This window comes from Scyliorhinus torazame, chromosome 15 (genome assembly GCF_047496885.1).
Source record: "Scyliorhinus torazame isolate Kashiwa2021f chromosome 15, sScyTor2.1, whole genome shotgun sequence".
Classification (NCBI taxonomy): domain Eukaryota; kingdom Metazoa; phylum Chordata; class Chondrichthyes; order Carcharhiniformes; family Scyliorhinidae; genus Scyliorhinus; species Scyliorhinus torazame.
In genome coordinates this window covers 177,730,993-177,750,066 of record NC_092721.1, presented here as the reverse complement: position 1 = coordinate 177,750,066, position 19,074 = coordinate 177,730,993, and the positions used below count along the sequence as shown (strand labels likewise).

The window sequence follows — 19,074 nt, the reverse complement described above, 5'->3', positions numbered from 1 at the left end:
AGAAGGAAAGTTTGTCGGAGGGAATTTCAGAGCGGCTGAAGACATAGCAACTAATGAAAGGGAGTCGGGAATTCACAAGAACCCAGAGCTGGAAGAACGGAGAGGCCCAAATTCTGAATTCACCCCGCCCCCCTCCTGCTAACATTGCATTTACCACTTTCACAGGGGAGGGAATGAGCTCAGGTCAGGATTTGCGCACGCACACGCGCGCATGCGCACACGCACGCACACACACACACACACACACACACACACACACACACACACACACACACACACACCTTCCCATTGAAATCATCAGCTGCCTCCACACGTGATTTGGTGTGAGAGGAGTCTGAAACCCGATGTGTGCCAATTAGGTCTGGTAGGAGCAGATCTGAACTTTGTGGATTCATTGGGTAGCCCAGCTACTCTTTTGGGAGGGTAAGGTGCCACTTTAGATGTGGTCCCGGGAAAAAGTTTGGCGGAGGTCAGATGCCCTTTGAGATATCTAAAAGCAGCATTAATGTTTCCATAAAGAGGGTAAACTCATTGGAACTGCAAACTTCTTGCAACTGTCAAAAGCAACTGTCAAAAGTGTCAAGATCAACTCTCTAGGGGAGCTGCAAAACAATCAAAAGTGTCAAAAAGAACTGTCAAAGGAAGCTGTTAAGAGATTTAAAACTGCTACCCTTTAACTCTGCGGGGGGGGGGGGGGGGGGGGGGGACTGTCTGGTATGTAAATAAAAACCAAATGTTTGCTACTTCATTCTTGTCTGTTGGCATAAGACTTTGCACTGTTTTTACTGGATTAGTGCTGCAAGACTCATTTCACAACTTCCCATTATCACAATATGGAGCCTGCCACTTCACATTTTAATTTGACACCTTTACGGGGCAATTGACTCTTTAAAGTGGGACTATGAATTCCAATGCGTGTTTTTATAAGAATTATGAAATTAAATTATATGTTTATTGTTATAAGGAACAAAGCAGTTGGCGGAATGTAAATATGGTAAATGTTTACTCTATGAATTAGAGTACATTTCTGCAATAGACACTTGGAATTAAATTTTATTTATTCTCAGCATGGTTCCTGAGGTCCGCCCATGGTGGACACTGGGTGAGTTGTTCCAGTAGCTTTAAAGGCAAAGGGTGGAGGTTGGGGGCATGAGTTGGCATTAAGTTGGCACCGGGACTATAAAGGGTGCTCTGGGTGGGCAGTGGGAATAGGTTGGCATGGAGAGTACAAGGGTGAGTACAGGCATAAGTTGACATGGGCAGGATGTGGAGGGGGTGAGAATTATGTTTCATATTTTTCTGTTTCCGTTCAAAACTGGCCTTTGTACTCAATCAGGGATCACCCTGCCCGACTCCCAAAGGAACACCACCGCCCGGAGCGAAAATCTGACCTTCCGGGCCACTTTCTCCCCAGTCGGGTTTGTGGGGCCAGGAAATGTCCTGACTCGGTGTTCCCAACACAGGAGCAAAAATTCAGGCCCAAATCCTTTAAAGGTTATAGGGCTAGAAGAGGTTACAGAGGCAGTGAGATTTGAGGCAATTAAAGGATTAAAATTTAAATTGCAAGCAGTGCAGGACTAGGAACCAACATCGCTCAATAAAGGCAGGTGTAACACATGAGCAGGGCTTGGATGAGCTGACGCTTATAGAGAGTGGAAGAGCGAAGGGCAGGAAACAATTGGAATAACAAAGCCCAGTGGTAACAAAGACAAGGATTATCAGCAGTTCAGCTGAGGCAGAGGTGAAACAGAGACAGCGAATAAGAAGGGCCAGCACGGTGGCACAGTGGTTAGCACTGCTGCCTCACAGCGCCAGGGATTCTAACAGGTATACCATTTTGGATACTGTTGGGGGGAGGGGGGGTTATAGGGGACTCTATAATAAAAGGCACAGAAGCGATTTTCATTTCATTTCATTTCTGTGGACGTGAAAGAGACTCCCAAGATGGTATGGTGCCTCCCTGATGCCAGGGTCAAGGATGTCTCTGAACGAACACAGGACATCCTGAAGGGGGAGGGTGAACAGCCAGAGGTCTGAGTACACATAGGTACTAATTACGTAGGCAGGAAGAGTGATGAGGTCCTGCAGAAGGAGTTCAGGGAGTTAGGCAATGAGCTAAAAAGCAGGACCTCTGGGGTTGTAATCTCAGTGAGGCTAGAAATAGGAGGATAGTGCAGCTAAACACGTGGTTAAACTGGTGGTGTAGGATGGAGGGTTTCAGATTTCTGGACCATTGGGATCTCTTCCGGGGCAGGTGGGACCTGTACAAGGACGGGTTGCATCTAAACTGGAGGGGCACCAATGTCCTGGCTGGGAGATTTGCTAGAGTCACTCGGGAGGATTTAAACTAGTATGGCAGGGGGGTGGGAACCAGAGCGTTAACTTAGAGGGTGTAATAACTAAAGGGGAAATAACTGAAGAACAAAAATAAGAGAACATCATCCTCAAGCAGATCACATACAAATAGAGAGGCCAGGGGAGTTGGCGAAGTGCAGAGGCATGTGTTCAGGTAAGGAGAGTTTACATGGAAGGAGTGGTTAAGGCAAGACAGGAGGGCTGGGAAGTCAGAACAAAGGACTTAGTTGAGGCGGAAATTGTAATCACGGAGGGTGAAGACTTAGTGCAAAGGCTGAGGGAGAAAAGGTGGTCAACTACCACAGGGAGATGCCTGATGTTGGACTGGGGAGAAGATAGAGAACAAGAAGTTTGAATGAAGCCAAGAGTCGTAGAGCGAAGTCAATTGGCCAAGGGAGGGGCAAGGATAAAGAGACCAAGATATGATTTGTTGATAAAGGCCACATCACTATCACAGCAGTTTAAGCAAAAAGGTAGTTGAGATGGTTTGTTAAAATATTATTGCTAAATGAATTACAAAGAACAAAGAAAAGTACAGCACAGGAACAGGCCCTTCGGCCCTCCAAGCCTGTGTCGACCATGCTGCCCGTCTAAACTAAAATCTTCTACACTTCCTGGGTCCATATCCCTCTATTCCCATCCTATTCATGTATTTGTCCAGATGCCCCTTAAATGTCACTATTGTCCCTGCTTCCACCACGGATGGAACGGGTTCCAGGCACCCACTACCTTCTGTATGAAAAACTTACCTCTTACATCTCCTCTAAACCTTACCCCTCACACCTTAAACCTATGCCCCCTAGTAATTGACCCCTCTACCCTGGGGAAGCCTCTGAGTATCCACTCTGTCTATGCCCCTCATAATTTTGTAGACCTCTATCAGGTCACCCCTCAACCTCTGTCGTTCCAGTGAGAACAAACCGAGTTTATTCAACCGCTCCTCATAGCTAATGCCCTCCACACCAGGCAACAACCTGGTAAATCTCTTCTGCACCCTCTGTAAAGGCCTTCTCCACATTTCTTTACTCAGAGAGTAGGAAGGGCATGGAATGCCCTGCCTGCAACAGTAGTGGACTCGCCAACACTAAGGGCATTCAAATGGTCATTGGATATACATATGGACGATAAGGGAATAGTATAGATGGGCTTTATAGTGGTTTCACAGGTCGGCGCAACATCGAGGGCCGAAGGGCCTGTACTGCGCTGTAATGTTCGATGTTCTATGGTAGTGTGGCGACCAGAATTGAACACTATACTCCAAGTGTGGCCTAACTAAGGTTCTATACAGCTGCAACATGACTTGCCAATTTTTATACTCAATGCCCCGGCCAATGAAGGCAATTAAACAGAGAAACCCAATTCAACCTTCATTTATTTTGGCACAAGCCAGATAATCAGGTTATACAAACGATTTATTTATTCTTCACAGCTGCTTTTAAGCTTAACTCAATTATAATTATGTATGAGGAAACAGATGTTCCTACCTTGTAAGGCAAAATCTCAACACTTGTGTTCAACAGCAAGTCCCCAGGATGTTCTGTGTTTCCAGTGTGAAACAAGTATCTGAAACCAAGACAGTACTATAGTGGTTAAAATCATTTGAGTGAGCCTTAAATGTGCTAGCGTGTACAAGGTGTTTTTTTATTTGTTAGCAAGGGTAACAGTTTGGTAGAGTTACATGATAGCAGCAACCATGAAAAGGTATTAGGCAGGATCCTGTAAAGCGAAGGCTGCTGGGATACTTGACAAATGTTAGCCCATAGGACACAGAAAAACACTAGTTCAGATTAGTTTACAGCTGGTGTGAACCCAGTGATTAGAGGTGGTTAGGTGTCAGTCTTTAGAATGCGATGAAAGAAAGACTGGAGCGGTAGAACCCCTTAGCACTTATTGTGACAGCAATTGCAGGTAAATGTGTCAGTCACTGTAACGCCAAAGGACACAGCAGAACGGGACAGTTAATCTGAAAAACCTTCTGCCTATTGTAATAGAGCAGTGATGGGCAACCTAGGCTGGTGAGTGGGGCGCATGTGGCCCTACTTCACCTAAAGATTGAAATTCGGTTTGCTCACTAACCATGACCCCATGAACAAGATGGAATATGCTTAATACACACTGAATATTTCATAATGAGTTGTAGAAAATGCTTAAATCATTTATATATTAATAATTATCATCAACTTCAAATGGTAAAGTCAAAATAAATATTTACACTTTGGACAGGGAAGGAGTGCACGGCTCTCACAGTCAATGCTGTGAGCAATCAGCATGCACCTCACTTAATTTTCTCTTGCTTAATGAGGCATACCGATAGGAAAAATCTACGCGGGTGGAAATCAGTGGAATGTGACAACCCTGCGCATGGGCAACGGCCAACAAAATGTCTTGTGGGCCCTACGGAGAACCCAGATAGGCCGCAGGTTGCCCACCACTATGATAGATTGTGAGCCCGTGAGACTAAGAACACACTCGCAGTCACGAAAAGACAGCGACTAAATGTATAAAGGACAATGTAACAACTCAGAGAGCAGAGTATGGACTTGGATTGGATTAACTAAGACAAGCTCTCCTGAAGAAACACACCCCCGAGTTTCCAAGCGGTTTGATTTCACAGCAACACTCGTCACCTTTGCAGTCACCTTGACTAAAATTTCTCTGCCATGGGACTCAAATGGCCGGCCAGGTTACTCACAAAGAAAGGATGGTTTTACAGAATTCAATTCCCCCCAAAATTAATAAATACAAATCTCAGAATCTCATGTAATAAAATGGAATTTGGCTTTGTCAGGTGAAGACAATGGCTCCAGTTATGAATAGATGGAATAAATATTACAATCCCAAAACACCAAACGTCACAGAACCCAACCCAACATAAATTGAAATTGACTTCAGTCACTGCAAGTCTGTGATCCTCCTCATGAACTTAAGTGAAGGTGGGCAGGAGAGGTGAGAAATCCCCATCTGCCACAGAAAAACAAAAGTAGCAAAATCTAAAATAATTTAAACTATTGGCCGGGAATTGGCAGAATGTCAAGCAGCGATGGTTAGATCCTCTCTTGGAGGAGTTGGTCATTACCTGGCACTTGTGTGGCGCAAATGTAACTTGCCACTTGTCAGCCCAAGCCTGGATATTGGCCAGATCTTGCTGCATTTGGACATGGACTGCTTCATTCTCTGAGGAGTCGCAAATGATGCTGAACATAGTGCAGTCATCAGCGAGCATCTCCACTTCTTTTTTTTTTTAAATTTAGTGTACCCAATTCATTTTGTCCGATTAAGGGGCAATTTAGCGTGGCCAATCCACCTGCCCTGCACATCCTTTGGGTTGTGGGGGCGAAACCCACACAAACACGGGGAGAATGTGCAAACTCCACACGGACAGTGACCCAGAGGCGGGATCGAACCTGGGAACTCGGCGCCGTGAAGCAGTAATGCTAACCACTGTGCCACCGTGTTGCCCTAAACATCCCCACTTCTGACCTTATGAAGGAAGGGAGGTCATTGATGAAGCACTAAAGATGGTTAGGCCTAAGACACTGAGGAACTCCTGCAGTGATGTTGCGGAGAGGAGTTCACTGACCTCCAACCACCACAACCATCTACCATATAACTCCAACCAGTAGAGAGTTTTCCCCCTGATTCCCATTGACTCCAGTTTAGCTAGGGCGCCTTGATGCCATACTCCGTCAAATACTGCCTTGTGGGCATGTCTTCCCATTTGAGAGAGGCAATTTGTTATATAGCTTGAGGGGCACCACTTCACAAGCATGGGGCAAGGTGAGGAAGGAGGCCTCCAAGAAATACCTCATTGAACCTGCCTTGGTGGTACCATTTGCATCACACTCAAGCCGTCTAGTCAACAGAGTTAATTTCCCCCCCTCACCCTGCAAATATGATTGGTAAATTCCACCGAAGTGGACCCATTACTCATTTGCAGCAAGTCACTCATTTCAGTGCAGGCATTTTCATACATTCAAATGAATTTACAGTCTGCCACCCTCTTCTAGATTGTAAATTTCACTACAATATTCCCAGATTTCCAACATTTACATTTACAAAAAAATAATCAGTCTGCGCATGTCTGTCTTCCACTCACGGTGTGAATGAATGACTATCATTTAAGACAGAATGGCAATTTATACCAGTGCCTCCTTTAAACACAAAGTGGCACGCATTTCTATAATCTGCCACTTGATGGCAGTGCTGTACAAAGTTTGACGAGACACAGTCACCGAATTCTCGTCCCTCAAGATGTTCTGAAAGATAAGCCATGACCTGTGTACAAACACAATGTCTCCTGACACAAAACATTGAAGATTAAAGAGTGCAACTAATTACAACTGCGGTAAAACTATACTGCATGAACCAAGGTCGCAAATATCAAGTGCTATCATAAGAAGAGATACTTCAATCTTTGATTCATGTGGCAATTTCCATTTAGAGATTTGAATGAGCTGAATTCACTATAATGCTGATTTAAGTAAATCTTCCATCACTTGGCCTGAACCAAGTTCCATTCCATTTGTCATCGTGATGTGGAGATACCCAAAAGAAATCTCATTAAACATGGAGCAGAAACTAGGTCACCACTTACAATGCTTTCATAACCTTTAAATCTGATGCCTGCTCTGCATTCAAAGCTCTTTAAACAGAGAAGGTAATTGAACAGAATTTTAAAAAAACCATTCTATTAACAAGCAAGGCTACCGAGAGGCGCTGAAAACATTCTGTTCTCCAAAACATCTTACATTCGCAGCCCAAACCCACGAACGCACGCATTCGGTAAGAATGAACTTTGGCTCCACTGTCCGTCAAACCCAGAATTCACACTTGGTGGGTCTCAATTTGCAGGCCGAGTATTGAGGAAATGCTGTATGTTAGTGACGAGAGGTCCCAAGGAAGGATTCCGCTCCTGGCTGAGGGATGCAGCAGTCAATATATCTCAGCGGCGTGACAGTGCAGAAGGAGGCCATTCGGCCCATCGCGAATGCACCGGTAGAGAATTCGGGCTCTCGTGTTACAATGACTCTGCGTATTTGGAGCTCTGATTCGCTCACAGTCAGCCGTTCTCTGTTGCGACAACTCAACGTTTACATCATAAGCAGGCATGATGTCAACGGGCTATTGGCCTGCTACAAAGTCTTCACCTCAATGTAAATTTGAACGCCTATTTCCTGATGGGATTTGGTGAGAGAAAAGGCATTCTCGAGATAAATACATTTCACAAAACCAATATTGCAATATTTCACAACCCTCCCATTATTCAAGAGTGGCAACCTCCAGTTAGCTTTGAAGAAAGTCCAAATATTGTCATTTTATACTCAGCACATTGTGACACACAATACTACAGTAAAAGAATATTTCAGAACACAATTAAACCGTAACCATTATCCTCCGAGACGGCTTTGTACTGCACTGGCATAGAGGCAACGTCACTGGACTAGTTAGTAATTCAGAAGCTGATGTTCTGGGGACTTGGGTTGAAATCCAACCATGACAGCTGGTGGAACTTAAATTCAATTAATAAATCTGGAATTGAGAGGCACTTAGCGACCATGAAACGATCACCGATGTCGTAAAGGTGGCACAGTGGTTGGCCTCCCAGCGGCAGGGCCCCGGGTTCAATTCCGGCCTTGGGTGACTGTGCGGAGTTTGCACTTTCTCCACGAGCCTGGATGGGTTTCCTCCGGGAGCTCCTTTTTCTTCCCACAATCCAAACGTGTGCGGGTTAGAAGGGGTTATGGGGATAGGACTGGGGATTGGCCCTAGGTAGGCTGCGCTGTCGAAGGGTCAGTGTAGGCTTGATGGGCTGAATGGCCTCGTTCTGCACTTTTCGATATGCTCTTTAATGAGAGGCTGTAGAATTCAGTTCCAGAGACCCCCAGTAATGTGGCTGAATCTTAACTGCTGCTTACTGAAATACCTAAGCAAGTCACTCAGTTCAAGGACAGCAAATGTTGGCATTGTCCGTGATGCTCACATCCCGAGAAAGAAAAAAATAATATATATTGGTTTGTTGATGATAAGTAGGATACCCCAAGAATTGGCATTGGGAGTGGTTCTAAAGTTACAACAATGGGGCATGATTTTCCCAGTGGGTTTCTGCTGCCAGGCTCAAACATGGGTCAGAAACCCTCACTGCCACCCCAGATTACGATTTCCCTCCAGCTAGAGGTCCAATTAAGGGAAGCGGGCAGGCTCGCGAAGCTCAAAGAGGCCTCCCAGCTTGAAGGGAGCCACAAGCGGCAATCAAAGTTTAGTGAGGTAGTGAGCGCTTCAAAATGGAGGCACCCTTGCTCCAAGGTTGAAAACAGATAGATTTCAGGGGAAACAACAGAATTATAGGAGGAGAAGGAAGAACAAGTTAATAGGATGAAATTGAAGACGGAAGGTGGCTTGTTTGGGGCAGAAACACAGTTTTGCCGATTTGCCAGATTCAGTGTTGTACAATTCGATGTATTTTAAAAAACAACTTTTGAGGACCCAATTTCCCCCCCCCCCCCCCAATTAAGGGGCAATTTAATGTAGCCAAGCCACCTGCACATCTTTGGGTTTTGGGGAGTGAGACCCATGCTGACACAGGGAGAATGTGCAAACTCCACATGGACAGTGACCCGGGGCCGGGATGGACCCCGGGTCCTCGGCGCCGTGAAGCAGCAGTGCTAACCACTGCACCACCGTGCCGCCCCTTACAATTGATTGTAATGAAGGATAAAACAGTTTTCAAACAATACCTGCAAGAATTTATAATTACAAAAGTGAGAATATTTAACATTTTAGAATTTAGCAAGGTATACTTATTAACTCTTTTTAAGAAGAGACAATAAAAAACATTCCCTGTTGAAACTTTGCAATACAGCCAGCCATTAAATGCATGAACGCAGTGGTGATTGATCTTCTCTCGCTGTAGAGAAACGGCCAACTTTTCACTTGATGGCTGGCAGACAACAAAACATAGCACAAACTGCAAATCTGAAACTACCAAATTGCTTCCATCAAACACTACCGTAAGCGCGCGTAACACTTTTCCCAACTCAACCTTTCCTGTACTCAAGCCAGCAAACGTTACCCGAGGGTGCATTCGACCAAAGACAAGTTGCAATTCATTGAGGAGTTTCTGTTCATAACTTTGTTCAAGAAATTTGCGAGGCAGAAGCAAAAACCTATTCTGTGCTGATGACAGATGATTCGTGTTCAAAGTCTCTGGCGACGAGCACAATTCTTTCTTCTCCCTCATGAAACTTTAAGGATAAAGACTACTTAATGAGGACGTTGCCATCCCCAGTGAAGTGCTACTGAACAGAAACAGGCCGAGGAGAGGCCTATTGCAACAGAAATCTTTGGACGCCGGTTTGAGGAAATATCGCCAGACAAAATCGGTTCTCATCAATTACAATTCTGTATTGAATTGACTCGTCAAGCATGACCCTTGTATGCACAAGGATTTTTTTTAGCAATTACCCAAAATTGTATTTCATTCAGGATATTCAGCAATAAATATCCTAAAATACTCAGAAGCAAGCCAAAGGGAAAAAAACAATTGTAGTTCTTGTTGTGGGGTAGTGGGATGTACATAACAGTAGGGCAGGTTTAAGATGGAGTACTGTGATTACAATAAGAGGTTATATCTCAGACATTCAATTAACATACAATCTTATGCTGTGCAGACTTGATTGAAGATCTAACTGCATAAACTGTCCAGTCAAGATCATGTAGATTAGACAGGACTTCCACAGAGGTGATGAAGTATATTGATATACCTATGTGGCATTTAAAAAAATACCACAAAATCTCTGGTTTAAAAATTATTCTTTAAAACCTGTTCAATTTTTCATTAGGCCGGGCAGATTTTTTTGTTGCCATTAATTAATGCCCATTTTGACCAACAACACAATATTGTTTTCTTTTTATACTGTGTGTCTGTCTGATTTAAAACTGTGATGAGGAGAAATTACTCCTCTCAAAGGGTCGTGAATCTGGGAATTCCCTATCCCAGAGTGCGGTGGATGGTGGGTAAATTTGAGGAGATAGACAGAGGGTTGATGGGTTATGAAGAACAGGCAAGAAAGTGGAGTTGAGGCCGAGAGAAGATCAGCCATGAACGTTTTGAATAGCGGAGCAGGTTCAGTTGCCTAATCTGCTTCTAGTTCTTATGTTCCCTCATCTAAATCATGAATACACATTTGAATAGCTGGGGTCCCAGCACTGATCCCTGTGGTACCCCACTAGTCACTGACTGTCATCTGTAAAAAGACCCGTTTATTCCTAGTCTTTGTTTCCTGTCTTCCAACCAGTTTTCTATCGATCTCAATATACTGCCCCCAATACTTTTACGTGCGAATCTCTGATGTGGGACTTTACTGAAAGCCTTCTGAAAGTCGAAATAAACCACATCCACTGACTCCTCTTTCTCAACTCTATTACTTCATCCTCGAAGAATTCCTATAGATTTGTCAAGATTTGTCAAGCTACGGTCGGCCAATGAGGACTCCCTGGGATGCCCATGAAGAACCCCTAGAGGGAGTAGACCTCCACGTTATGGGAGATAAAATGCTGAGTTATTTGAAGCAATTAACATTTTCTTTAAAGTTTCTCCACTCGCAGGTAAAACAGGCCCATCTCCCAGCAGCAGCCGGAACAAAGATCCCTCGATATCCAGTAGTCAAACCAGGAGACTACGTGCTGATAAAGAATTGGGACAGAGAGAAGTTAGGGGCAACGCTGGAGCGGCCCTTTTCAAGTATTGCTGACTACACCGACTGCCGTTAAACTCGAAGGACGTTCGAGTTGGGTACACCTATCGGATTGTAAGAAGATTGGTTTCAGCCCCAACGAGGACGCAGAATGAGGATCTTCATTATCACATTTGGACTATTTGGACTAATTGGTCTTAATGGCCATTCGACAGTAGGCGAACAAACTGACAAAGAGCTAGCTTTCTATATGTGTCATATATTTATACTGACAGATTGAATGTAAGTAACTGTTGGGTTTGTACCCGTATCCCCATCCATTCCAAGGAGGGGCTACCTCTCCAATCACTCCCATTCCACTTAGCAGAAACAGTTGAGTGGATACTGCGTCAAAACCGAACACAGGGGTTCGGTGGAGATATGAAAATTTGGAGATCGGCTGGCTATGGGATGACTAGATTTTCAGCCTGGTATCAACCTGGATATCCCCATGTCTCGAATCCCCCTGCCCTTACCATCCCATCGAGCACTGCGCAAGGATCCCTATGTTTTAGTAAATCAGGAGAAGGACCATCAATGGGGCAGAGTAGGTGTAATCTTACAACTGAATGGCAGGGACCGATACCAAACATCTCCAACAAGGGTATGTTTGTTCTTGATTGGTCCAGGGTGTGGAATAAAACATCAAATAGCTCATGGACGCAGAGTTCCCAGGTACCCTGGATGACAATGGCTGAGAATTTTACGGCCTATAACGGGACCTATTTCATATGTGGCACTAAAGCATACTCCTGGCTTCCCAGAAATTGGACAGAGTCCTGTTATCTAGGATATGTCGTACCCTGCATGCACCACCTACTCTCCCTTAAACAACACTCCTCACGAATTAGGAGGACCATTAGTAAAACCGAGGAGTTCTTTATGATCGCCTTTCCACAATACGGAACAGGCAAGGCAGCAAACGAACTGATCCTTATGGCCTCGGCATTGGAACAACTGTCGAACATAACAGCAGCAGAATCCAGGGCAACCGGACGGGCACTAGCCGAGGTCTCGGCTGAGCTGGTGGCTGTCCGGACTGTGGCATTACAAAATCGAATGGCTCTGGATTATCTGTTAGCCTCGCAGGGAGGAACGTGTGCCATTATAGGTCAGGAATGCTGTACTTATATCCCAGATGCCTCGGAAAATATTACCAACCTAGCTGACCAAATAAGAAGACAGGCGGATCAACTTCAAGAAATTGGCCAAGAATTTCACGATTATAACCCACCAGGTTGGTTAGGTTGGCTGGGACACGGATTGTTCGATTGGATCTTTAAGGCCTTCATATTATTACTATTATTACTATTAGCAATAGGATTGCTTGGATGCTTGTGTCAATGTATTTACACCCGTCTCCTGAATATCCCTATTTGAACAAATTGAGTGGTTGTCCTGATGGGACAACAGGAGGGAATGTGAAAGTGTACAAACTCAGCAATAGCATGATGGGAAAAATAGCCAACTTATGTAACCAAGTGTAAGACAGCTGTGTCAGCTAGTGCCAAGATCAGACCCTGACAAACTAGACAAAGCTAAGAATCCACATAATTGTATCATACAAGGCCAGAAGAGGGAAGATAGTGCCTGACCTTATTAAAACCTGATAACAAAGCCACGATCTAGGAATATCCTAATAACACAACTTCCTCATGACCTAGGTCCATCTGCGTCAAGGCATCATGAGGGCAGAGGTGAAAAACAAAATAGGACCACGTCTTATTTCCTCTAAAGACAAACTACTGCAAATAAGCCGAGTCAGGGTCTTTCCATGACAACATGTTTGATCAGAAGTTATGACTGTATTGACATTTTTGAACAAGGTCTGTTTTTGTTAAATGATACAGCTTGTGTATAAATATTGAACGTTTTCTCCATGTCTTTGCGAGCTTGAGAAAGAATGAGCAGGTTTACCTTAACAGCTCTCTCTCTCTCTAACCTGTAGCCATCTGCATGCAGACTTTGGTCAATAAAGACAAAGTTATTTATTTCGAAACAGAGTTGTAAAGTTGTTTTCTTCACAGTCTTGGAGTAGGAAAGATTTTAAAAGATGACACTACCCTTTTGAAAATCCATGCTGACTGTCTGATCCTGCTGTTGTTTTCTAACTGTTCTACTATTAAATCTTTTATAATGTACTCCAGCATTTTCCCCACTATTGACGAGACGCTGATTGGTCCATAATTCCCTGTTGTCTCTCGACCTCCCTTTTTAAATAGTTAGTTACCCTCCAATCTGTAGGAACGGTTCCAGAGTCTACAGAATCTTAACGATGGCCACAAATGCATTAATTATTTCTAGGGCCATTTCCTTATGTTATGACACCCTGGGGTGAGTGCTCAGCCAATTCTAGCCCCATCAGTTTCCCAACACCATTTCGCTAATAATACTGATTTTCTTCCATTGTCCCATCTCACTAAACCCTGTGTTCTCCAACATTTCTGGTATATTATTTGTGTCCTCCTTTGTGAAGACAGAATCAAAGCATGTGTTTAGTTGGTCAGCCATTTCGTTGTTCCCCATTATCAATTTCCCTGTTCCTGACTGTAAGGGACCTACATTTGTCTTCACCAATCTTTTTCTCGTCACATATCTATAGAAGCTTTTACAGTCAGTTTTTATGTTCTCTACAAGCTTACTCTTGTACTCTATTTTCCCCTTCTTAATCAATCCCTTTGTCCTCTTTTGCTGAATTTTAAACTGTTCCCAATCCTCAGGTCTGCAGTTTTTTTCTGACCAATTTGTATGACTCTTCCTTGTATCTAATACTACCTCTAATTTCCCTTGTAAACCATGGATTGGCCACTTTTCCAATTTTATTTTTGCGCCAGACAGGAATGAAGAACTGTTGCAGTTCACCCATGCGCTCTTTGAATGTTTGCCATCGTCTATTCACTGCCATTTATTTAAGTGACATTCCCCAATCCATCATAACCAACTCGCACCTCATATCATCGTGGTTTCCTTTATTGAGAATCAGGACACGAACCTCAGAACCAACTACGTCACTCTGCACCTTGATGAAGAAATCTATCATATTATGGGTTGCTTATCCCCCAAGAGGCCGTGCACAATTAAACTACCAATTATTCCTTTCTCATTATACAAACTGCAGTCTAGGATGGTCTGTAGTCTAGTTGGTTCCTCAATATATTAGTCCAGAAAACCATCCCATATACACTCTAGGAATTCCTCCTCTACGATATTGTTACTAATTTAATTTGTTCAATCTATATGCAGATTAAAGTTACTCATAATTACAGATGTTCCTTTTTTGCATGTGTCTCTAATTTCCTGTTTAAAACAATCCGAACATCACCAACGCAGTTTGCAGGTCTATATCCAACCCTCACTAATGGTTTTTTTGCCTCTTGATGTATATCAGCTCGACCCGTACAAATTCTACATCGTCATTGCTAATATCCTTCCTCACTATTGCATTAATTTCCTCTAATCAGCAATGCAACCCCACTGCCTTTTCCTTTTTGTCGGTCCTTCCTAAATATGGAATGCCTCTGGATGTTCAATTCCCATCCCTGGTCACCCTGCAGCCATGTCTCCATAATCCCGACTATATCATATCCATTTACATCTTTTTGCGTGAAAAATTCATCGACTTTATTGCAAAGGCTCCAAACATGGTAGAGTGGGCACGACAGCATCATTTAAGATGTATCTAGACAGATACATGAATGGGCAGGGAGCAGAGGGATACAGAGCCTTAGAAAATAGGTGACAGTTTTAGACAGAGGATCTGGATCGGCGCAGGCTTGGAGGGCTGAAGGGCCTGTTCCTGTGCTGTAATTTTTCTTTGTTCTTTGGTCTACATTAAAAAGCACAAGAACGACTTCCGGTGACGGCGGGCGGGAGGCGGCCGCACAATGGAGGGCTCCCGTTCGGGAACGGCATTTTCGGGGCTTTAAGCCCGGTCCCAGGGTCCACGGAGGCAGCAGAAGCAGGGAGAAGGCACGGAGGAGGCACAGTGAAGACACAGGAGGAAAAAAAAAAACCAAAGAAAAATGTCGAGGGCGAGCAAAAAAATGGCCGAAAAAAATACAGCTGAAGGTCCGTCGGGGAGTGGAAAGGTCACCGCGGGGTCACCGAGGAAAATGGAGGCTGGAACACGAGGGAAGGCCGCACTGCTTACGGCTGAAGAAATAACTAAGGTGATGGCTGCGGAATTGGAAAAGCAGTTGGCGCAGATTGCGAAATGCATGGAGATGGTGAGGAAGGAGATGAGGGAGGGTTTGAGTGTGCTGGTGGAAGAGGCGGTTTCCCCGGTGAGGACGGAGGTGGCTAGCGCAGTGGCGGAGGTGGGAGAACAAGGGGAGGCGCTGAAGGAAGTGGAGAAGACGTTATTGCAGCACGGTGATCAACTTGCCTCGATGGGGAAAGACATGCGGAAGGTGATGGATACTAACAAGGATCTGCGAGGAAAAATGGAAGACCTGGAAAACAGATCCAGGCGACAGAATTTGAGGATTGTGTGGCTGCCCGAAGGAGTTGACGGACCGAAGCCGACTGAGTATTTTGCCGCGATGCTGGCAAAACTATTGGGGGAGGGGGAGGATCCCTCCCGATAAGAACTGAATCGGGCTCATCGGTCGTGGAGGCCTGTACCAAAGGCGAGTGAGCCGCCAAGGGCAGTGACTCTGTGCTTCCGTAGGTACAGTGTGAAGGAGAAGGTCCTGAGCTGGGCCAAGCAGAAGCGGGTGGTGCAGCGGGCTGGAGCTGGTATACGTGTATACCAGGACTTTACGGTGGAGCTGGCAAGGAGGTGGGCTGCCTTCAACTGGGTGAAGAGGGCACTGCAAGGTGCAGTGCGGCATTGTATATCCAGCGAAGCTGAGGGTGACTTACAAGCTCAGGGACTTTTATTTTGGAACGGCGGAAGCAGCGGAGGAGTTTGCGAAAGCAGAAGGACTGTGGCAGAACTGACAAATTGAGGAATGGCCATGTGCCGATGTAACCTCATGACTGTATTTTCTTCTTTTTTGTATCACTGCACGCGGGTGTAGAGACTAAAGGAGCCAATGTGGTATATATTTGGACAAGGGAAGGGACGGGACTTTCACTCGAAATGAGGGTTCTTTGGGGTGTAGGTGGATATGCGGGGTTTGTGTACTAAAAGGGGATCTTTGGGCTTTCCTAGGGCCGGGCAAGTGGGAAAGGGACCCGGGCGGGGGCCTCCACGCTGGCCGGTTTAAGCCGGCCAGTGAACGGGAGTGAGGTGGGGGGAGGGGCTGCGGCCATCGGAGCCTGGTAGAACAGGGTCCGAGTGGTCTAGCCGGGGTGGAAAGTTGGGGGGAAGGGACCGAGGTTGGGAGGAGGAGTTTTACAAGAGGCAGTGGACGGGAGGAGCTGGAGACCTGGGGTGGGAGCTGTGTAAGATTAAGGGTGACTACGGTAATCCCTGATTCCTTTTTGTCATTTGTTTATGTAAACATGCGGGTTGAGGTTTGGGGGTTGGTGGGTAGATGGGATCATTGTTATTATGGGGACTGACATATCTTGCTGATTATTGTTTATTGTTGATGGATGTAAATGTGGGAGAAAATGTGAAAAAGGAGAATAATTTTTTTTTTTCAAAAAAGCATAAGAACCTTGTGGCTTAGCTTTTTAACATTCCTTGTCACGTTCCCAATTTCCCCTGTGGCCCATTTTGTTCTGGCCCTTGATTTGCCTGCCTTTCACTTTTCTTATTCCCCTTTCTGTCTTTTGTTGTCTGTGTTTTCCCCTCTGATGCCTCGTATAGGTTTCTATTCCCTTACTAGTTTAGTTGAAACCTCCCCCCAGACACTGCAGCAAATACTCCCCGTAGGACATCAGTTGCGGTCCTACCCTGGAGTAGCTCATCCAGTTTTTACTGGTCCCACCTCCCCAGAAACGGCCCTGATGGCCCAGGGTGCTGAACCCTCTCCCTCACCCAACCTCTTTAGCCATGTATCCTTCTTATATATCCCGCTATTTCTGCTCGGAATAGCACAGTGGTTAGCACTGCTGCCTAACAGGTGCCGGAGTGTGGCGAACAGGGGATTTTCACAGTAACTTCATTGCAGTGTTAATGTACGCCTACTTGTGACAATAAAAAAGATTATCATCATTATAAAGGTTTGAGGTGATGCACTTTGGAAGGAGTAACAAGAGAAGGGAGTACTCAATGAGTGGCAGGACACTAAGAAGCTCAGAGGAACACAGCACTCCGGCGCTGTTCTAGCCCCCTAGGAAGGGGTGAATGCCTGGGCCTGGAGGCCCGTTGCCACCGGCGTCGCTTGCGCCGGTTTTGACTCCAGCGTCAACACTTGGCCGTGATTTCAGAGAATCCCGTGATCTTTGGGTGCTTGCCCACAGATTCCTAAAGGAGACAGAACAGGTTAATAGGGTCGTTACAAAGGGATACAGGATATTTGTCTTTATCAGTCATGGCATAGATTATAAGAGCAGGGAGGTTACTTTGGAGCTGAACAAAAATTTGGTTAGGCCACAGCAGGAGTATTTTGTGAAGTTCTGGTCGCCTCACGTTAGGATGGATGTGATTGCACTGGAGAGGGTGCAGAGGAGATTCAACAGGATGTTGCCTGGGATGGAGCATTTGAGCTCTGAAGAGTGGCTGGATAGAACATAGAACATAGAACGATACAGCGCAGTACAGGCCCTTCGGCCCAAGATGTTGCACCGAATCAAAAAGCCATCTAACCTACACTATGCCATTATCATCCATATGCTTATCCAATAAACTTTTAAATGCCCTCAATGTTGGCGAGTTCACTCCTGTTGCAGGTAGGGCATTCCACGGCCTCACCACTCTTTGCGTAAAGAACCTACCTCTGGCCTCTGTCCTATATCTATTACCCCTCAGTTTAAAACTATGTCCCCTCGTGCTAGCCATTTCCATCCGCGGGAGAAGACTCTCACTGTCCACCCTATCTAACCCCCTGATCATTTTGTATGCCTCTATTAAGTCTCCTCTTAACCTTCTTCTCTCCAACGAAAACAACCTCAAGTCCATCAGCCTTTCCTCATAAGATTTTCCCTCCATACCAGGCAACATCCTGGTAAATCTCCTCTGCACCCGCTCCAAAGCTTCCACGTCCTTCCTATAATGCGGTGACCAGAACTGTACACAATATTCCAAATGCGGCCGTACCAGAGTTTTGTACAGCTGCAACATGATCTCATGACTCCGGAACTCAATCCCTCTACCAATAAAGGCCAACACTCCATAGGCCTTCTTCACAACCCTATCAACCTGGGTGGCAACTTTCAGGGATCTATGTACATGGACACCTAGATCCCTCTGCTCATCCACACTTCCAAGAACTTTACCATTAGCCAAATATTCCGCATTCCTGTTATTCCTTCCAAAGTGAATCACCTCACACTTCTCTACATTAAACTCCATTTGCCACCTCTCAGCCCAGCTCTGCAGCTTATCTATGTCCCTCTGTAACCTGCTACATCCTTCCGCACTGTCGACAACACCACCGACTTTAGTGTCGTCCGCAAATTTACTCACCCACACTTCTGCGCCCTCCTCTAGGTCATTGATAAAAATGACAAACAGCAATGGCCCCAGAACAGATCCTTGTGGTACGCCACTTGTAACTGAACTCCATTCTGAACATTTCCCATCAACCACCACCCTCTGTCTCCTTTCAGCTAGCCAATTTCTGATCCACATGTCTAAATCACCCTCAATCCCCAGCCTCCGTATTTTCTGCAATAGCCTACCGTGGGAAACCTTATCAAACGCTTTACTGAAATCCATATACACCACATCAACTGCTCTACCCTCGTCTACCTGTTCAGTCACCTTCTCAAAGAACTCGATAAGATTTGTGAGGCATGACCTGCCCTTCACAAAGCCATGTTGACTATCCCTGATCATATTATTCCTATCTAGATGATTATAAATCTTGTCTCTTATAATCCCCTCCAAGACTTTACCCACAACAGACGTGAGGCTCACCGGTCTATAGTTGCC

General features: G+C 45.2%; 1 protein-coding gene across 1 annotated transcript in view; it reads right to left on the bottom strand.

Moving 5' to 3' along the window:
- Nucleotides 1-19,074, bottom strand: part of mgat4a (alpha-1,3-mannosyl-glycoprotein 4-beta-N-acetylglucosaminyltransferase A) — a 363,169-nt gene that overhangs the window by 17,134 nt on the left and 326,961 nt on the right. The window contains exon 12 of the mRNA XM_072477186.1: nt 3,840-3,918. Within this exon, the coding sequence (XP_072333287.1) occupies nt 3,840-3,918 (79 nt within the window). The remainder of the gene's footprint in view (nt 1-3,839; nt 3,919-19,074) is intronic.